This window comes from Seriola aureovittata, chromosome 12 (assembly GCF_021018895.1).
Source record: "Seriola aureovittata isolate HTS-2021-v1 ecotype China chromosome 12, ASM2101889v1, whole genome shotgun sequence".
NCBI classification, from domain to species: domain Eukaryota; kingdom Metazoa; phylum Chordata; class Actinopteri; order Carangiformes; family Carangidae; genus Seriola; species Seriola aureovittata.
The window spans coordinates 11,666,971-11,691,425 of NC_079375.1; the positions used below are offsets into that span (position 1 = coordinate 11,666,971).

Below are 24,455 nucleotides of genomic sequence, written 5' to 3' on the forward strand. Positions count from 1 at the left end.
CACATTACACACTTTACACATTCATGAAGTAGCTAGCTTCCTATAGATCTCTCTCTCTCTCCTCAGCTTTTGCCTTTAGGCTTTGTGCTTGATTTTCTGTGTTTCTGTCATTTGGTTGTGTTTCTTCTTCTTTGTTAATGCATCATGCACCATTTGTTCAGCATGTAGCTTTCATTTAGGCTACTAGTCTACGAGTTTTCTGATGAAAACTTTGCTTGTTGTTTTGTTGAGTTGTCCTTAATTGCATCGAGAACAACGAAAGATGAAACATGTTGGCTAATGAGTAATATACCTGCTAATTTATTAGGGAATTTGTACCTTTATCAACTGATATGGACTGCAATTTAACTCTAAAATTTGTTTGTAGAGGGGCCCTGTGTCAAAATCTAGTTTTAACAACTTTGATTGTTTTCTACAGTTTCCATGCCTTACTATACTATGACGTTTTTATGCCTTAGTATACTATGACATTTTTCTGCCTTTTTATGCCTCACTATATAATTTCCTTTTTATGACTTTTTATGCCTTACTAGAATATGTTATTTCTATGCCTTTTTGTGCCTTACTATATTATGACTTTTTCATGATGTTTTCCTATACATTTGTATAACTTTTTATGCCTTAATATAGTGTGACTTTTTTGACCTTTTATGACTTACTATACTATGACGTTTTTATAACATTATGTCTTAGTATACTATGAAGTTTTAATGCCTTTTTATGCCTTGTAATACTATGAGGTTTTTATGGTTTCTTATGACTTACTACACTATGAATTTTTTATGACCTTTCATGCCTACTATACTATGATGTTTTATGATTTCTCATGCCTTACTCTACTACTTACTGCTTTTTATGCCTTATTATATGATGATGTTTTTATAACATTATGCCTTAGTATACTATGACGTTTTAATGACATTCTATAATATGATGTTTTTATGACTTTTTATGCCTTACTATGACGTTTTTTTCCTTACAATACTGTGATGTTTTGATGACTTTTTATGCCTTAGTATAATAAGATGTTTTTATGACATTTTATGAATTTGTATATTTTGACTTTTCTTTTTTACTTTTTATACCTTACTAGAGTATGACGTTTTTATGACTTTTTATGCCTTACTTTACAATGATGTTTTTATGTCTTATTATACCATGATGTTTTTATAACTTTTTACGCCTTACTATACTATGACATTTTATGCCTTTTTATGCCTTACTAGACAATGTTGTTTCTATGCCTTTCTATGGCTTACTATATTATGACTTTTTCATGACTTTTTACTATACATTTTTATGACTTTTTATGCCTTAGTATACTGTGACTTTTTTGACTTTTTAAGACTTACCACACTATGACGTTTTTATAACATTATGTCTTAGTATACTATGAACTTTTAATGCCTTTTTAAACCTTACTAAACTATGACATTTTCATGACATATGATACCTTACTTTACTATGGAGTGATCATGACATTTATGGTTTATTATACCCAGACGTTTTCATGCCTTAATATATTGTGAGATTTTTAAGACATTTGATGCCTTACTATACTATGGTTTTTTTAATGATATTTTATGCCTTACTATACTATGACATTTTAATGATATTTTATGCCTTACTATACTGTGAAATTTTTAGGCCTTACTATACTATGGCGTTTTTATGCCTTACTATACAGTGACATTTTTATGACATTTTATGCCTTACTATACCATGAAATTTTTATGCCTTACTATACCATGGCGTTTTTATGACATTTCAAACCTTACTATACTATGGTGTGATCCAAACATTTTATGCTTTATTATACCCAGACGTTTTCATGCCTTACTACATTTTGACATTTTTAAGACATTTGATGCCTTACTATACTATGGTTTATTTAATGATATTTTATACCTTACTAAACTATGACGTTAATATGACATTTTAAGCCTTACTATACAATGACGTTTTTATGACATTTTATGCCTTAATATACTATGACATTTTTATGAAATTTTATGCCTCACTATACTATGGCATTTTATGCCTCATTATACTATGACATTTTTATGAAAGTTTATGACTTACTAAACTATGACATTTTATGCCTCACTATACTGTGAGATTTTTATGAAATTTTATGACTTACTATACTATGACATTTTATGCCTTACTATACTATGACATTTTTATGAAATTTTATGACTTATTAAAGTATGACATTTTTATGACATTTTACGCCTTAGTTCAATGTGACATTTTAATGCCTAACTATACTTTGACGTTCTAATGACATTTTATGCCTTAGTATGCTATGATGTTTTTATGCCTTAGTATACTATGACATTTTATGCCTTACTATACTATGACGTTTTTATGACATTTGATACCTTACTAAACTATGACGTTCTAATGACTTTTTATGCCTTACTATACTATGACATTTTTATGACATTTTATGCCTTACTATACTATGACGTTTTTATGACATTTGATACCTTACTAAACTATGACGTTCTAATGACTTTTTATGCCTTACTATACTATGACGTTTTTATGACATTTGATGCCTTACTATACTATGACATTTTTATGACATTTTATGCCTTACTATACTATGACATGTTTATGACATTTTATGACTTATTATACCCAGACGTTTTTATGCCTTACTATACTATGACGTTTTCAAGACATTTGATACCTTACCTAACTCTGATGTTTTCATGCCTTACTATACTATGATGTTTTTATGACATTTGATACCTTACTAAACCATGATATTTTTATGACATTTTATGCCTTACTATATTGTGACATTTGTATGACATTTTATTTCTTACTATACTATGACATTTTTATGCCTTACTATGCTTTGACATTTTTATGAAATTTTATGACTTACTATACTATGACATTTTATGCTTTAATATGTTATGACATTTTTATGAAATGTTATGCCTCACTATACTATGACATTTTATGCCTTACTATACTGTGACATTTTTATGACATTTTATGCCTTAGTATACTATGACATTTTATGCCTCACTATACTGTGACATTTTTATGTAATTTTATGACTTACTATACTATGACATTTTATGCCTTAATATGTTATGACATTTTTATGAAATTTTATGCCTCACTATACTATGACATTTTATGCCTTACTATACTATGACATTTTTATGAAATTTTACGACTTACTAAACTATAACATTTTTATGACATTTTATGCCTTACTATACTGTGACATTTTTATGAAATTTTATGCCTTACTATACTGTGACATTTTTATGAAATTTTATGCCTCACTATACTAAGACATTTTATGCCTCACTATATTATGACATTTTTATGAAATTTTATGACTTACTAAACTATAACATTTTTATGACATTTTATGCCTTACTATACTGTGACATTTTTATGACATTTTATGCCTTAGTATACTATGATTTTTTTATGCCTTACTATGCTATGAAGTTTTTATGCCTTGGTATACTATGACATTTTATGCCTCACTATACTGTGACATTTTTATGTAATTTTATGACTTACTATACTATGACATTTTATGCCTTACTATACTTTGACATTTTTATGACATTTTATGCCTTAGTATACTATGATTTTTTTATGCCTTACTATGCTATGAAGTTTTTATGCCTTGGTATACTATGACATTTTATGCCTCACTATACTGTGACATTTTTATGTAATTTTATGACTTACTATACTATGACATTTTATGCCTTACTATACTTTGACATTTTTATGAAATTTGATGCCTTAGTATACTATGACGTTTTTATGACATTTTATGCCTTACTATACTATGACGTTTTTGTGAAATTTTATGACTTACTATACTATGACATTTTATGCCTTACTATACTGTGAGATTTTTATGAAATTTTATGACTTACTATACTTTGACATTTTATGCCTTACTATACTTTGACATTTTTATGAAATTTTAAGATTTACTGACGTTTGCCTTAGTATACTATGATGTTTTTATGCCTTAGTATACTATGACATTTTATGCCTCACTATACTGTGACATTTTTATGTAATTTTATGACTTACTATACTATGACATTTTATGCCTTACTATACTTTGACATTTTTATGAAATTTGATGCCTTAGTATACTATGACGTTTTTATGACATTTTATGCCTTACTATACTATGACGTTTTTGTGAAATTTTATGACTTACTATACTATGACATTTTATGCCTTACTATACTGTGAGATTTTTATGAAATTTTATGCTTCACTATACTATGCCATTTTTATGCCTTACTATACTTTGACATTTTTATGAAATTTTAAGATTTACTGACGTTTGCCTTAGTATACTATGATGTTTTTATGCCTTAGTAAACTATGACATTTTATGCCTTACTATACTATGCCGTTTTTATGACATTTGATACCTTACCTAACTATGACGTTTTTATGCCTTGCTATACTATGATATTTTTATGCCTTACTATACTATGACATTTTTATGAAATTTTATGACTTACTAAAATATGACATTTTATGCCTCACTATACTGTGAGATTTTTATGAAATTTTATGACTTACTATACTATGAAATTTTATGCCTTACTATACTGTGATATTTTTATGAAATTTTATGACTTACTAAACTATGACATTTTATGCCTCACTATACTGTGACATTTTTATGAAATTTTATGACTTACTAAACTATGACATTTTATGCCTCACTATACTGTGACATTTTTATGAAATTTTATGACTTACTAAACTATGACATTTTTATGACATTTTTATGACATTTTTATGACATTTTTATGCCTTACTATACTTTGATGTTCTAATGACATTTTATGCCTTAGTATACTATGATGTTTTCATGACATTTGATACCTTACTAAACCATGATATTTTTATGACATTTTATGCCTTACTATACTGTGACATTTGTATGACATTTTATTTCTTACTATACTATGACATTTTTATGCTTTACTATACTATGACATTTTTATGCCTTACTATGCTTTGACATTTTTATCAAATTTTATGACTTACTAAACTATGATATTTTTATGAAATTTTATGCCTTACTTTACTGTGACATTTTATGCCTCACTATACTGTGACATTTTTATGTAATTTTATGACTTACTATACTATGACATTTTATGCCTTAATATGTTATGACATTTTTATGAAATTTTATGCCTCACTATACTATGACATTTTATGCCTTACTATACTATGACATTTTTATGAAATTTTACGACTTACTAAACTATAACATTTTTATGACATTTTATGCCTTACTATACTGTGACATTTTTATGAAATTTTATGCCTTACTATACTGTGACATTTTTATGAAATTTTATGCCTCACTATACTAAGACATTTTATGCCTCACTATATTATGACATTTTTATGAAATTTTATGACTTACTAAACTATAACATTTTTATGACATTTTATGCCTTACTATACTGTGACATTTTTATGACATTTTATGCCTTAGTATACTATGATTTTTTTATGCCTTACTATGCTATGAAGTTTTTATGCCTTGGTATACTATGACATTTTATGCCTCACTATACTGTGACATTTTTATGTAATTTTATGACTTACTATACTATGACATTTTATGCCTTACTATACTTTGACATTTTTATGAAATTTGATGCCTTAGTATACTATGACGTTTTTATGACATTTTATGCCTTACTATACTATGACGTTTTTGTGAAATTTTATGACTTACTATACTATGACATTTTATGCCTTACTATACTGTGAGATTTTTATGAAATTTTATGACTTACTATACTTTGACATTTTATGCCTTACTATACTATGACGTTTTTATGACATTTTATGCCTTAGTATACTATGATGTTTTTATGCCTTACTATACTATGAAGTTTTTATGCCTTAGTATACTATGAAATTTTATGCCTTACTATTCTTTGACATTTTTATGAAATTTGATTCCCTAGTATACTATGACGTTTTTATGACATTTGATGCCTTACTATAGTATGACATTATTTTTTTTTTATTTATTTTTTTTTTTAAGTATATTTTTTGGGGCTTTTTATGCCTTTATTTGACAGGACAGTAGAGAGACAGGAAATGGGGAGGCAGAGAGGGGGAATGACATGCAGTAAAGGCCGTCTGATGCGGGACTCGAACCAGGGCCGACTGCAGCGAGGACTCTAGCCTCTACACATGGGACACCTGCTTAGACCACTACGCCACACGATGCCCCATACTATGACATTTTTATGAAATTTTATGACTTACTATACTATAACATTTTTATGACATTTTATGCCTTACTATACTGTGACATTTTTATGACATTTTATGCCTTACTATACTGTGACATTTTTATGACATTTTATGCCTTACTATAATATGACGTTCTAATGACATTTTATGCCTTAATATACTATGATGTTTTTATGCCTTAGTAAACTATGACATTTTATGCCTTACTATACTATGACGTTTTTATGACATTTGATACCTTACCTAACTATGATGTTTTTATGCCTTACTATACTTTGACATTTGTATGACATTTTATTTCTTACTATACTATGACATTTTTATGCTTTACTATACTATGACATTTTTATGAAATTTTATGACTTACTAAACGATGACATTTTATGCCTCACTATACTGTGACATTTTTACGAAATTTTATTTCTTATTATACTATGACATTTTTATGCTTCACTATACTATGCCATTTTTATGCCTTACTATACTTTGACATTTTTATGAAATTTTAAGATTTACTGACGTTTGCCTTAGTATACTATGATGTTTTTATGCCTTAGTAAACTATGACATTTTATGCCTTACTATACTATGCCGTTTTTATGACATTTGATACCTTACCTAACTATGACGTTTTTATGCCTTGCTATACTATGATATTTTTATGCCTTACTATACTATGACATTTTTATGAAATTTTATGACTTACTAAAATATGACATTTTATGCCTCACTATACTGTGAGATTTTTATGAAATTTTATGACTTACTATACTATGAAATTTTATGCCTTACTATACTGTGATATTTTTATGAAATTTTATGACTTACTAAACTATGACATTTTATGCCTCACTATACTGTGAGATTTTTATGAAATTTTATGACTTACTATACTATGACATTTTATACCTTACTATACTATGACATTTTATGCCTTACTATACTATGACATTTTTATGAAATTTTATGACTTACTAAACTATGACATTTTATGCCTCACTATACTGTGACATTTTTATGAAATTTTATGACTTACTAAACTATGACATTTTTATGACATTTTATGCCTTACTATACTGTGACATTTTTATGCCTTACTATACTTTGATGTTCTAATGACATTTTATGCCTTATTATACTATGATGTTTTCATGACATTTGATACCTTACTAAACCATGATATTTTTATGACATTTTATGCCTTACTATACTGTGACATTTGTATGACATTTTATTTCTTACTATACTATGACATTTTTATGCTTTACTATACTATGACATTTTTATGCCTTACTATGCTTTGACATTTTTATCAAATTTTATGACTTACTAAACTATGACATTTTTATGAAATTTTATGCCTTACTTTACTGTGACATTTTTATGCCTTACTATACGTTGATGTTCTAATGACATTTTATGCCTTAGTATACTATGATGTTTTTAAGCCTTACTATACTATGTAGTTTTTATGCCTTAGTATACTATGACATTTTATGCCTTACTATACTATGACGTTTTTATGACATTTGATACCTTACTATACTGTGACATTTTTATGACATTTGATGCCTTACTATACTGTGACATTTTTATGCCTTACTATACTTTGACGTTCTAATGACATTTTATGCCTTAGTATACTATGATGTTTTTATGCCTTACTATACTATGACGTTTTTATGCCTTAGTATACTATGACATTTTATGCCTTACTATACTATGACGTTTTTATGACATTTGATACCTTACTATACTATGACGTTTTTATGACATTTTATGCCTTACTATACTATGACATTTTTATGCCTTACTAAATCATGACGTTTTTATGACATTTTTATGCCTTACTAAACTATGATATTTTTATGACATTTTATGCCTTACTATACTATGACGTTTTTATGCCTTACTATACTATGACATTTTTATGACATTTGATGCCTTAGTATACTATGACGGTTTTATGACATTTTATGCCTTACTATACTATCACATTTTTATGACATTTTATGACTTATTATACCCAGACATTTTATGCCTTACTATATGTCTGTGCAAGTTCTCATTCGTCCAGGTCATTGTTATCTCTTTCTCAAATTAAATCGAAGGCATCTGGACTTATATTTGTCTGTGGAAGACGTTTCGCCTCTTATCCAAGCGGATAAGACTAGTTTGGACTAGAGAGACCAATACATAAGAACTGATGAAGCCACTTGGATAAGAGGCGAAACGTCTTCCACAGACAAATATAAGTCCAGTTGCCTTCGATTTAATTTGAGAAAGAGATGCCTCACGTTTTCATGACATTTGATACCTTACTAAACCATGATATTTTTATGACATTTTATGCCTTACTATACTGTGACATATGTATGACATTTTATTTCTTACTATACTATGACATTTTTATGCTTTACTATACTATGACATTTTTATGCCTTACTATGTTTTGACATTTTTATGAAATTTTATGACTTACTATACTATGACATTTTATGCCTTAATATACTATGACATTTTTATGAAATTTTATGCCTCACTATACTATGACATTTTTATGTCTCACTATACTATGACAATTTTATGAAATTTTATGACTTACTAAACTATAAAATTTCCATGACATTTTATGCCTTACTATACTGTGACATTTTTATGACATTTTATGCCTTACTATACTTTGACATTTTTATGACATTTTATGCCTTACTACACTATGATGTTCTAATGACATTTTGTGCCTTAGTATACTATGATGTTTTTATGTCTTAGTATACTATGACATTTTATGCCTTACTATACTATGACGTTTTTATGACATTTGATACCCTATCTAACTATGATGTTTTTATGCCTTACTTTACTATGACATTTGTATGACATTTTATTTCTTACTATACTATGACATTTTTATGCTTTACTATACTTTGACACTTTTATGAAATTTTATGACTTACTGAACTATGACATTTTATGCCTTACTATACTTTGACATTTTCATGAAATTTGATGCCTTAGTATGCTATGACGTTTTTATGCCTTACTCGCTATGACGTTTCTTATGACATTTGATACCTTACTAAACTATGACGTTTTTATAACATTTCATGCCTTCTTATACTATGACATTTTTATGACATTCTATGACTTATTATACCCAGACGTTTTTATGCCTTAGTATACTATGACGTTTTTATGCTTTACTTTACTATGACGTTTTTATGACATTTGATACCTTACCTAACTATGATATTTTTATGCCTTACTATAGTATGATGTTTTTATGACATTTGATACCTTACTAAACCATGATATTTTTATGACATTTTATGCCTTACTATATTGTGACATTTGTATGACATTTTATTTCTTACTATACTATGACATTTTTATGACATTTTATACCTTAGCTAACTATGATGTTTTTATGACTTACTATACTATGACGTTTTCATGACATTTGATACCTTACTATACTATGGTGTGATCCCAACATTTTATTTATTATACCCAGACGTTTTCATGCCTTACTACATTTTGACATTTTTAAGACATTTTAAGCATTACTATACAATGACATTTTATCCCTTACTATACTATGACATTTTTATGAAATTCTATGACTTACTAAACTATGACATTTTCATGACATTTTATGACTTACTATACTATGATGTTTTTATCACATTTTATGCCTTAGTATACTATGATGTTTTCATGACATTTGATACCTTACTAAACCATGATATTTTTATGACATTTTATGCCTTACTACACTGTGACATTTGTATGACATTTTATTTCTTACTATACTATGACATTTTTATGCTTTACTATACTATGACATTTTTATGCCTTACTATGCTTTGACATTTTTATCAAATTTTATGACTTACTAAACTATGACATTTTTATGAAATTTTATGCCTTACTTTACTGTGACATTTTTATGCCTTACTATACGTTGATGTTCTAATGACATTTTATGCCTTAGTATACTATGATGTTTTTAAGCCTTACTATACTATGTAGTTTTTATGCCTTAGTATACTATGACATTTTATGCCTTACTATACTATGACGTTTTTATGACATTTGATACCTTACTATACTGTGACATTTTTATGACATTTGATGCCTTACTATACTGTGACATTTTTATGCCTTACTATACTTTGACGTTCTAATGACATTTTATGCCTTAGTATACTATGATGTTTTTATGCCTTACTATACTATGACGTTTTTATGCCTTAGTATACTATGACATTTTATGCCTTACTATACTATGACGTTTTTATGACATTTGATACCTTACTATACTATGACGTTTTTATGACATTTTATGCCTTACTATACTATGACATTTTTATGCCTTACTAAATCATGACGTTTTTATGACATTTTTATGCCTTACTAAACTATGATGTTTTTATGACATTTTATGCCTTACTATACTATGACGTTTTTATGCCTTACTATACTATGACATTTTTATGACATTTGATGCCTTAGTATACTATGACGGTTTTATGACATTTTATGCCTTACTATACTATCACATTTTTATGACATTTTTATGACATTTTATGACTTATTATACCCAGACGTTTTTATGCCTTACTATATGTCTGTGCAAGTTCTCATTCGTCCAGGTCATTGTTATCTCTTTCTCAAATTAAATCGAAGGCATCTGGACTTATATTTGTCTGTGGAAGACGTTTCGCCTCTTATCCAAGCGGATAAGACTAGTTTGGACTAGAGAGACCAATACATAAGAACTGATGAAGCCACTTGGATAAGAGGCGAAACGTCTTCCACAGACAAATATAAGTCCAGTTGCCTTCGATTTAATTTGAGAAAGAGATGCCTCACGTTTTCATGACATTTGATACCTTACTAAACCATGATATTTTTATGACATTTTATGCCTTACTATACTGTGACATATGTATGACATTTTATTTCTTACTATACTATGACATTTTTATGCTTTACTATACTATGACATTTTTATGCCTTACTATGTTTTGACATTTTTATGAAATTTTATGACTTACTATACTATGACATTTTATGCCTTAATATACTATGACATTTTTATGAAATTTTATGCCTCACTATACTATGACATTTTATGTCTCACTATACTATGACAATTTTATGAAATTTTATGACTTACTAAACTATAAAATTTCCATGACATTTTATGCCTTACTATACTGTGACATTTTTATGACATTTTATGCCTTACTATACTTTGACATTTTTATGACATTTTATGCCTTACTACACTATGATGTTCTAATGACATTTTGTGCCTTAGTATACTATGATGTTTTTATGTCTTAGTATACTATGACATTTTATGCCTTACTATACTATGACGTTTTTATGACATTTGATACCCTATCTAACTATGATGTTTTTATGCCTTACTTTACTATGACATTTGTATGACATTTTATTTCTTACTATACTATGACATTTTTATGCTTTACTATACTTTGACACTTTTATGAAATTTTATGACTTACTGAACTATGACATTTTATGCCTTACTATACTTTGACATTTTCATGAAATTTGATGCCTTAGTATGCTATGACGTTTTTATGCCTTACTCGCTATGACGTTTCTTATGACATTTGATACCTTACTAAACTATGACGTTTTTATAACATTTCATGCCTTCTTATACTATGACATTTTTATGACATTCTATGACTTATTATACCCAGACGTTTTTATGCCTTAGTATACTATGACGTTTTTATGCTTTACTTTACTATGACGTTTTTATGACATTTGATACCTTACCTAACTATGATATTTTTATGCCTTACTATAGTATGATGTTTTTATGACATTTGATACCTTACTAAACCATGATATTTTTATGACATTTTATGCCTTACTATATTGTGACATTTGTATGACATTTTATTTCTTACTATACTATGACATTTTTATGACATTTTATACCTTAGCTAACTATGATGTTTTTATGACTTACTATACTATGACGTTTTCATGACATTTGATACCTTACTATACTATGGTGTGATCCCAACATTTTATTTATTATACCCAGACGTTTTCATGCCTTACTACATTTTGACATTTTTAAGCATTACTATACAATGACATTTTATCCCTTACTATACTATGACATTTTTATGAAATTCTATGACTTACTAAACTATGACATTTTCATGACATTTTATGACTTACTATACTATGATGTTTTTATCACATTTTATGCCTTAATATACTATGACATTTTTATGAAATTTTATGCCTTACTTTACTATGACGTTTTTATGACATTTGATACCTTACTAAACTATGACGTTTTTATGACATTTTATGCCTTACTATACTATGCCATTTTTATGACATTTTATGACTTATTATACCCAGACGTTTTTATGCCTTAGTATACTATGACGTTTTTATGCTTTACTAAACCATGATATCTTTATGACATTTAATGCCTTACTATAGTGTGACATTTGTATGACATTTTATTTCTTACTATACTATGACATTTTTATGCTTTACTATACTATGACATTTTTATGCCTTACTATACTTTGACATATTTATGACATTTTATGCCTTACTAAACTATGACGTTTTTATGACTTTTTATGCCTCAATATAGTATAACGTTTTTTTTGGCTTACTATACTCTTACATTGAATATAAGGCAACATGATGGTGCAGTAGATAAGATATTTGCCTAACAGTCAAAAGGTTTCTGGGTTCGTGTCCTGGGCCAGGGACCTTATTATGTAGAAATAGCATGTTTTCCCCGTTTTTATGCCTCACTATACTATGATATTTTTATGACATTTTTTGTCTTATTATACTATGACATTTTACGCATTACTGCACTATGAAGTTTTGATGAATTTTTATGCCTTACTGTACTATGGTATTTTTTATTACTTTTTACGCCATACTATACTATAATTTTTTGTGACTTCTTATGCCTTAATATATTATAATGTTCTTATGACGTTTTATGCCTTACCATACAATGACGTTATTTGCCTTACTATACTATGTTTTGTGACTTTTTATGCCGTAGTATACTATCACTGCAAATAAAGGACAGCATGATGGTGCAGTGAATAAGACTGTTGCCTCACAGTCAGAAGGTTCTGGGTTCAAATCCTGGACAAGGGACTCTGTTATGTTGAGATTGCATGGTTTCTCAGTTTTTATGCCATCCTATACTTAAACTTTTTTGACTTTTTATGCCTTACTATACTATGATTTTTTATGCCTTAGTATACTATGACTCTTTTATGCCTTACTATACTATCACGTTTTTAAGACTATTCATTCCTCGCTTAATTATGTATATTTTTATGATTTACTGAAAAGATTATTTCTTATGACAGAAAGATAGAAAAGTGAACACAATCAGACTGACAAGTCAACACTTCATTATAGCTGGTTTTGTTTGTGCACGACACGAAGGACAGATATGGTACAAGGCACAGCAAGGTGTCTCTCTGAGTAACACAAGTTTGACTGCTTGGTTGATCTTTTGCTGTCCAATGTGTGTGACAAGCTGATGTTGATATGGAGAACTTCACGTCCGTAGTGCCTCTTAGCGGTTACTCGTCCTTCTTCAGAGCTCCTGAGATAATTCTCCATCTGTGGGGCTTTAACCATATACATAAACACAAACATTCATCAATCTATCCGGGACCTCCAGCTGTGTCTTATATACCACGGTGTTCCACACATATATACAGTCAAACATCACTTATGCCTTACTATACTATGACTTTTTTATTACTTTTTATGACTTTTATGCCTTATTATGCTATGACATTTTTATGATTTACTACACTATGACTTTTTATACCTTACTATATCATGACTTTTTTATGTCTTAATAAACCACAATTTTTTTATGCCTTACAATTCTATGACTTTTCATGTCTTACTATACTATGATTTTTTATGAGTTACTATTGTGTGACTTTTTACGCCTTATTATACTATGACATATTTATACCATAATATACTATGACATTTTTATGCCTTACAATACTATATTTTTCATACCTTACTATAGTATGACTTTTTATGCCTTACTATACTATGACTTTGTGATGAGGCGGCACGGTAGTAAGTGGGTAGAACTGTTGCCTCAAACTGAGAAGATTCTGGGTTCAAATCCTTTCTGTGTGGATTTTGTATGTTCTCTCTATGCCTGCTTGGGTTTCCTCCGGGTACTCCAGCTTCCTCCCACAATCCAAAGACATGTACATTAGCAACTCCAATGCCTTAGTATACTTTGACTTTTTTATGCCTTATTGCACTATGACTTTTTAATACTTCTATGTCATGTTTCAACCTTACTATACTATGAACTTTTAATGCCTTATTTTACAATGAGTATAGAATGATCCATAGCATGATCTTTTTATGCCTTACTATGACTTTTTATGTGTTACAATACTATGATGCTTTATTGAATGTATTCACAGTTTTTCCAATTAATTTTTTGTATTTGTGGAAGGTGTTTTATATTTACAGATTACACATTTACGCATGGATTGTTGATATGTTCACACAAATAATATTGAAACAAATCTACCTCCATATGGCCCCCTGAACTGAATGAAGGTAGTGACAGGAGTTTGAAAGGACAATGATGGCTAAGCTATCCTATTCCTGTTGGGGAACATCTCCCATCCCGTGCAACCCACTGTGACAGCACTGCGCAGCTCCTTCAGCGACAGGCTGCTGCTCCCGTGGCGTGGGAAGGGGAGATACCGCAGGTCCTTCCTTCCTGCTGCTGTCAGACTACATAACAAACACTACACTCAGTACACCACACACACCAAAAACTGACACACCATGTGCAATAATAAACACACTCCATTATCTGCAGCTAATTTTGATATATATTAAAATCTATTTGAAAATACCTTATTATCTATTATTTCTCTTTTTTTTTAATTTTTAGCATTTGTTATTATTTAGCTTTTTTGTTTTAGTACTGAACACAACTAACAGCAAATTTTCCCACTGTGGGACTAATAAAGGACTACCTTGTACTTTGAAGGGAACTTGGAGGTGACAGGGAACATAGACAATGCACAGAGGACTTACCTACATTCATTATGTAAGTAAGATACCAAATATTTACTGTTACCGTTTGGTGTCTACATAACAATAAGGAACAGATTAACAACTGTTAACAACAAGTGTTTTATTTACTTAAAAAAGTGAGAGACATTTCAAGAGTGTACACACAATACATTATTCATCAGAAATAAAAAGTGATACAGGCAAATAGAAATATGTATACAAAAGAAAAAAAAACATGGCTCAACATATAGAATACTGATATGGGAAATAAATTCAACACACTGCGCCGTCAAAATATCCACAACCTTGACTTATGTGTTTGAACGTCAGTTTGGATAAAAATTGTGTGTGGGGGTCACACAAAGGAGTGAATTAGAATGAGACACTAACTGACCACGTCATCACAATTCTCATTGGTATTTCAAAAAGGGCACAAAAAAGTCTGGCATCCTACACTAAATCCAACCTTTTTTTGTTTTACAGGAGTATAGACATGTACAAGGACACTAAATGGTTGTGACTTCATAGCCCTACTTTGATGTCATCTCTACACTTGTAGTCTCATTGCCTCCGTTAACGTCATAGTCGCCCACTGGACCACTGACCAGCACCTTCATGCGTTCGGGGAAATCATCAAATTTCGGGGAGAGCAGGAAATCGTAGATGAGAGCTGCTGCTACACCGCCACACATTGGCCCCACCCAGTACACCTGCAATGAGAAACTTTGATCAATCCCTGGATCGGTATTTGTTATCACCAGACATGTGCAAACCAGCGTTATCACAGGAAGAAATAACACGGATAACACAAAGATAGCAATCTGGTTCAAAAGGTTTACTTTTATCAATATCAGCCGGGCTAAAGATATAACTCATTAACTTGACAAGTTAGGTAATGGATTCATCTGTCTATTATGGAGCTTTTGAATTATTTCAGCTTGACATAGTGAAATATGCATGCAGAAAAATGTGAGGCATGCGTCAAGTGCTTGTCTGCTTCCCTCTTTGACTTACCCAGTGGTTTTCAAAGTTGTTCAGGATCAAAGCCGGACCAAAGGAGCGAGCCGGATTGATGCCGCAGCCTGTGTAACTGATCTGTAATCAAAAACAAAGAGGCAACTTAAGAGGATATCTTCAGCTACATGGTTTGGTGGTGTAACCGAGTCTGGCAGGGGGGAGGGGTGTTATCAAAAAACAGTCAAAATGCATGAAATTATTCCACCCCAAGAGCTCTGTCATGGTTGCTGCTGATTTTTCCGTTGCTCAAATGTACTGTGCCTAATCCTAGATAAACATTACAGTGCTTTGGGGATGGTTGTAAGGTACAACTTACAGCTGCCAAGTGTCCCAGGCAGACCGAGAGGCCAATGGCCAAGGGTGCTGAGCCGGTGACATCACGCCGCCTTTTATCAGTGACTGCAATGACACACAGCACAAGCTGGAAGGTTGCCAGGAGCTCGATGCCAACGCCTTGGCTGGGAGTAACACCATTGAGCTGCAAGAGTTAGAGAAGAATCCAAAACAACAAGAGTTTGTCAGTCAGTGTCAGCTAGATGGATAGCTTCCCATCACGACCACTTCCCACTTAGCAGTTGGCATTGCCCTGGAAGTATGACAGCGATTTGGCAGTGAGTCACATTGCTTAGTCATTTTTTTTATTTGTGGAAAACCGGAGCATTGTTATTCTGTATCATTTAGCTGTAGTACACTGCGTGTGTGTGTGTGTGTGTGTCGGTCAGAACACTTTCTCCATAGTGAAATATGTCATGTCTCGCCTGTCTTTAGCTTTTGAGTAATAATACAGCTGAATGACATAACTCATTACATATAGGTTAAACAAAATTGTAGCATCAACATGTTTTAGTATGTATGTAATTTACAACTGAGGATAAACTGACGCTGCATGTTTTTATCTGCAAATTCTTTAAGCTGTTGCAGCGTGGTGTGCTTTAAACATGTGTCATCACTATTTAATAACAAGCAATGACAGAATGTCAAAAGAACAACACAAACAGTGCCAAACCAGTGCTTACATCCTCACAAAAGTCTCTGTTTTCACTGTGAGGTCAACATTAGACTACAAAGGACCTTTAAATACATACTGTTGCATCATGTTGCTGTGCATCACATTTCTTAGCATTGTGAGAACTCCCAATTTGAAATGACAAATCATCACATCAGTAACAACATTATGAGAGGTTTTACTTACAGAGTTGAGTCCCAGTGCAGTAATTGCACTTGGACGTGCTCCATATACAATGCCACTGGCCAGAGCTGAACCCAGCATCTGGGCCACTATGTACATGACGGCCTTGAACACGCTGATCTGGCAGCTGGCAAGCATCCCGAGGGTAACTGCAGGATTCAGGTGGGCTCCACTGATGTGGCCTAAACTCTGGGCCAGCGTGGCGATGGACAATCCGAAGGTCAGAGACACCTTCACCTCCTGGTCTGGGTTTTGGTTGTTTGTGTTCCCAATGGCTGCGGCGATGCTAAGGAAAATAAAAAGGGTCATGCCAACCAGTTCGGCCAGAACGGCCCTCCAGAATTTTTTGCTCTTGAACTCTCTCATGGTGGTGGAAGAGTGGCTGTCTGGCTGTGGGTTTGGGCTGGTCCTCTGTAAAGTGTCTGTACTCACAAACAACAGCAACAAGCTGCATATATAAGGCCTGGGCTGATAATGGTCAGTGGGCGGGCTTTTAAAAAACTGAAAGAGAGGGCCACACTGAATTAATGAGGAATCCAAAAGACTGGTCTTTCACTTCCCTCCCTCTGCTCCCTCACCCTCCCTCCTCCTCCCTATGTCCTACGGCCCCTCTCCTAGCACCTCCCTGTGCACCACTTTCTGGTCTTTGGACTTTTGTAAATTACAGAACAAGGTCCTAAACCAGCTGTAACCAAAGGTAAATTTTTCACTCAGTTGTACAGCAGTGCTTCTTATTGTGAGTTTTCAATTGGAAAATATTTTTCCTTTAAATCCATGTGAATTATGAGCATTTTGAATTTAATTTATACCATTTATGTTTGTGGTTTTAGCTATCTTTTTTTTTTCACAACTGTGCTTTTTGCTCCTGTGGACTTAATCATACCACAGATCACTGACAGCACATGAGGGAGGGCCAGAAAGAAGCCAGACAACTCCCGAACAGTCATTTCAGGTCTCACCCTTCCTTACACAGAAAAGGTTTTTCAAGGTTTTACAAGACCACCCAAATGACACCTCACATGTCAAAGAAAAAGGTTGGGAGTACGAAAACATAAGGCATTTATTGTCAATGTTAAAAACAAATAAAAACAAGCTTTTTTTGGGGAGGGGTTTTAAATTGGTATAAAATGGTATTTGCAACTTTCAAAAGAAGCAAATGAAGACAATCAAATGAGGTTTTTAGAAACCTAAACTAACAAAATAAAATGTCACAAAATAAACACATTTATTTTTTAAAGTGCAAAGAGAATTTGTTTTAGAAATGGGACACGTTTCTTGTAGATGGAGCAACACTAACTCATTAACTGAAAGGATGCTTGCTAAATAATTATTAATTATTATGTATTGTAAAGCATGAAGAGGAAGTGGGGTAAAACATCAACTCTGAGAAATGAACTGCCTGTTGCACCTGGTCCCTAACTCAAGGGGGTGTGACAACAAACAGCAGACAGGCCACAGCAAAATCTGTCATGGAATTTGCTTCGCTGCTACTGTGAGTGTTTGTCTGTCTGTGTGATCTTTTCTCACGTGAATGAGTTGATTTTTTTTTTAACTTTTATTTCCAAAGACATTCAAGAGTCTGATTCAAATAAAACAAATTTAGCTGTGATACCAAAAAAAAAAAACATATTTCCCTTTGGTGCACAATTTATAATGCAACTGGAACATTAGATGCTGACTCAGCTTGTGGGATTTACAGTATATATAGAATGAATCAAGTTGTGATTGTGTCATTGCAACACATATTTTAGAAACAATTTTTGAGGCAGATGAGGGAAGTGGTTCTGTCTTCAAACAAATTGAAGACCTTTTGAACTCTTCAGTCTTAAGCTTGTACTCCTACGGGCTTCATTCATGACGGTTACAGTAATGTGGACACTGACGGGGCCAAATGCAGGCAACATTGCTTAAGGATATTTCGCAACATCATGAAAACTACACTAACGAAAACTACTGGTGACTGTCAGTCCCCAATTCCACTGGCTCAATAACTTCTGAATATCATCTGAACTTCAGTATATGGCTAAGAGCAGACTTTTAATTTTTCTTATTTTATATATATTTTTTATTTATTCTATTAGGCCTACATTTTATAACTTATACCTAAAGATACTTTACGTTTAAGAGCAAATGGGAAAAGGGCTCGTCATAAAAATACCTGTTTTGACTCTTGGATTATACCACATCAAATTTTTGACTGGGACACACCTAGAGCTCAGTTTTTGTATGTTCCTTTAGTGTGCGTTGCTGCCCAAGAACAGGATGTAGATAAGGACCATTTGTCAGTAGGGAATGATGGCATATCCTCTGTAGTCCTGCTCAAAATACAGTTTCTTTTGAGCATACTGTAGGTAAGGTATACTGCATAAAAATGAGGTGCTAGCGGGCATACTAATATCTCATTTGACATTTACCCTTTACTTTAGTGCAAATTAAAGTCTTGCATTCAAAATCTTAATAAAGCAATGTCAGAGGTATATTATTAAACATTACAATATTGGGTTATTAGTGCTGGTTCATTAACGTCTAACAAGCGTTTTGATATTGTATCTGAAGCTCGTTTTATTATTTCATGTACTGTTGTGCACTTTAACCTGTGACACTGCATCTTTATCATATTTTATAAACTCATTTTTTTAATAAAATATCCATATCTGCAAAGTAACTACTTACTATAGCGGTCGAGCTAATATTATGATGCACAATAATACCATATTTCCTTGTTAAATGTATTGGAGTTGTAGAAAATGGAAAGTAAAGTACATGTACCACTAAACTGTACTTCAGTAATAAGTGAAGTTCTTACAATAGTGCTGTTTTAAGCAGTTCTTTATCTGTAGTCTGTCGGCCTGCACTCTGAGACACTATCAGTATTGCTGCATGCTGTAAATGTTGCCACTAACATGTTTAGATTGACATGTTAACGTGAGCATTAAACTCAGTCTGATGAACTGCAGATGAAGCCAGTGATGTACCTCTGATGCAGAGGGCTGTTGATGCATATACTGTATACAGTGCTTGGGGCTATTGTGAATAACCTATTTATGGTAATGGTGATTAAACTCAGTTACCTGAGTTCCCCAGTGACCCAAGTTTACCCGATTTGTCTGATAATCGAGTAAATGTCCGGACGGATGTGTGGTAGCGAACAGGAAGCATTTTATTAGCGCCAGAGCATAGGAGAAGGAAAATGGAATTTTTTTTTGGCATCGAACACAATATGCAAAATGTAGAGAAAAACTGTTTCACTTCCATATCATTGTTCAACCTTACCAGAGCGTGCCCCGAATCAAAAGAGAAATGAAATAAGATTAAAGAGTATAAATTACACAATACTTTGAAGGACTGCCAAATAATCCAGGCCTATTTACGTTTACCCTGTTTTTGACCTTAAGTTAAGTAACTCAGTTACGGTGTTACTATGACAATAACTAAGGCATTGCCTTAATCTAGTAACTAACTAGACCAGTTTATAAATGAGGGCCAACTACCTCTAATCTGCTACATGCAGTGACACACAAAGCCGAGGTGGATAGTGGACCATTTCTCAGAGCTGAGACAAATAAGTGCAACACATATTTATGACTCCTTTATTGCATCTATCATGCTAGCACGAGAACAAAAAGTTCCGTTACAGTTGTGGCCCGAGGACTGTGTTGAGTATTGCAGCAGAAACATCAAATATATTGTGGGAGTGCAGGGGTGGTGAAAGTTTGGTATGCTCGTGGAGGGAAGTGTGCAGTGCACAAGCAGCACAGTCAAAAGTAAGATGGGATTTGGAGCCATACAGTTTACTGTCAAGACTGGCATCATTTACAGTCAATCATATCAGCTCCTCTCAGTCCCTTTAAAAGCAGTGTGCTTCCTGCTGAGGTGAACTGATAGCTTTGCAGCAGACGGGTGACCCACTGGCATTAGTAATGACTTACTACCATTTAAAATGGCAAATTTGATGGCTGAAAACAGAAATAATAAATCATTTATTAATTGCCATTTTGTCACGTCCTATTAGTCACAGCTGATGAACATTTTATGCTTTCTGTGCCTGTGCTTTCCCCTACTATCATCTTCTCCAACATGAAAATACAAAAGGATGGAATGAATTTTTAGCAGATTTACAAAGTGAAAAGTGAAGTCTTGACAACAATGTAAGAGAATAAGGATCTAATTTCAGATGGAAAATGTCAAAAATGCATGTAGTGGTAAGATTTCATGAAACAGTATGTAATGTGAAACTTACAATTATGTTGTAATGTAATATTTCCAGAGGGATGGAGATCACATCTTTGAAAGCTCTAATATTATTTAGTAATTAATATAATTATAATTAAATATATAATTAACTAGATTATGGAGACTAAATTTCAAGATGCATGAACCGTTGTTAACCAAGATTATTTCTCTGGATAATTGAAATTTATAGACCCCAAGATGACTCAGATGCCCTCAGTGTAAAAAAAACAACTATTTCCTCTGAGGAAGGCGCCTGATTGTTCAGGTCTCACAAAATCAGTATGAGTGCGAGTCTGTGAATCAGCTGAATCTTAAAAATATTTTTACAGAATGACTAATTGACTGCATTCCAGCCCTGTATCTATTATGTTCAACACTATCATAACACATAATCATCACCTCGATCTGAAGTCAACTGTGACCAAAGGAATGACGAACAAATAAATCAAAACACAGAAATACCATATTGATTTTGTGGTGCTGCATCTTAATAGAAAATGAACAACCGTCAGGTGTGGCCTGTTCTGACATTAGTTACGGTAAGTGATTCACACATCTTTCACAGATGATAGAGCAGCTTATCAGACTACTCCATCTTTGCCTCTGCTTACATTTTCTATACCTCCCCATGGGGCTTGTGAGGGGACGTCACATCAGACCGAACCGTGAGGTGCTCGGACTTAAAGGAATGTGGAGAATGCTTGAAAAACCCACACAAAGTATAAACAACCGTGTGAGTGATTTATGTAAGAGTTGAAATAAATGTTCTGAAAACCTTTAAAAGATTTCCAGCTAATGGACGTGACTGCTATAACAAGAGCAGGGAAGTACATGTCAAGGGGAGGTGAAGGTCTCGGTGGGCTTGATTATCACGAGACGTTTGTTTGGTATGTCAGTTCAAAGGTTGCACATACCATAGACAGAGGTCACCGTCTATTGTGAAGAACTGCAACGTGAAACCCACACCAACCTGGAGGCAAAAAACGTAAACGGCTGCATAGAAATGAACAGTTTTCTAGATTTATGCTGTCACATGTACATATAACTTAATTGCACTATTACACCATTATTCTTGTACTGAAAGACGAGAGAAAACATAGAAAAACCATGCAAAAAAAAAGAGAAAAGTCCTATATACGTTAAAATACTATGAAAAAGACCAAAGAAAATGGGTAAGGTCCAGTTGTGACTGAACGCAGTACGTTTTTTTTTTTTCAAATATTAGAGCTGCTGTCACAATTACTGATGCCGGCAATATGAAGGCGGACCAATGTGCTGATCACAGCAAAGGCTTAAAAGCAAGCAGGCGAGAAGGCACGAAGGACAACACAATGAAACGTGACACAATCTGGCGGTGGGCAGGTGGAGCTGGAAGGTTTAAGTAACTGGGAACAGGCGCGTGAGTGGCAGGGGACAGTCAGGTGAGTGGGACAGGAAGGAACAAATAAATTAGAGCTGGAATAAAAGTTCCTGCGGCTGACAGTGACTTAGGGGCAGAAAGCAATTGTGCAATCATAACATCTGCTAAAAGCCATTTTTTCATGCTTATGATCGTCAATGAATAACAAAACAAATTTAAAGAAACTCAAAGTTTGACAGTGCACTGAAAAAGGGCGGGAGATGGAGTCAAACCATACGCATTCTCCGAGTGTTTGTTGGGGATACTGTAGGTTGATGGTTGAGTGAACAGGGTTGAAGGTTGAGGAGCATGAATAACACAGAAATCCAGTGACCTGTGAAACCGCCTGTGACAGTTAGGAACTCATTTTACTAATTGCTCAAATTTATCTAATTACAGTTTGGTCACAAGGTATTTTTGGGTCCAAAGAAAAAGAAATTCATCACAGCAAAACAAATATGACACATTTGCATCATTGCCTGCGTCTCTGAAAAAGATTTTTGTTTTGTTTTTGTTTTTTTTTAAGGACACAATAAAAACCACAAAGAGAAATCACTTAATGGCAAGGTTGATAGATTTGGTTCCTAAACAGATGATAAAAACATCGCCAGGATAAAGGGAGGTCATTCTTCACAGTGACCTCAGACTGACAAGGAGAGGAATTTAGCTCCAAGTGTGTGAAAGTGGACAGAGGCAAAAAGGTCAAATGACCAGTCAAATGGTTTGCCAATGCTCAGATTCCTTACCATGTCTTTGACTGTTAGTATGCATTACCCAGAGACAAAAAACCACACACATCAATCATCCTGAATACACACGCTTAAATTATCACCAATGAACAGCTTCCTTCAAAGGCTTCCATTCAACCCCAGGAGACAGTAGCATTAGCTACAGTCATGAGACTGCTGCTGAGTTTGGGTCAGTGCGCCGCTGAGCTGCCCCCAGACTGGACTGTCAGTTATGTAATGAACATGAAGCATCTCAAAATAAAGAGGCCTTGCCCAAATTAGCCTTTTATCCTCCCATTATTCTCTTTGTTGGTGTTTTAAACAACAGAATCATCAGAAAAAGGATACATACACATCAACAAAGTCCTGCAGGTTCCTGTTGCACTTGTGTTCTATTTTTTAAAATCTTACATTTGTTTTTACTTCATGACTGATCAGTCTTTCTCAGCAACGCCGATGT

At 32.7% G+C, this 24,455-nt stretch overlaps 1 protein-coding gene across 1 annotated transcript; it reads right to left on the reverse strand.

The window, feature by feature from the left end:
• Positions 1-15,535: 15,535 nt before the first annotated feature.
• Positions 15,536-18,107, reverse strand: LOC130179530 (aquaporin-1-like). Its single transcript, XM_056392565.1, is given in 5 exon segments — positions 15,536-16,139; positions 16,444-16,524; positions 16,763-16,924; positions 17,639-18,040; positions 18,042-18,107. Coding segments are annotated over 5 exon segments (873 nt in total). The 5' UTR covers positions 18,090-18,107; the 3' UTR covers positions 15,536-15,959.
• Positions 18,108-24,455: the final 6,348 nt, after the last annotated feature.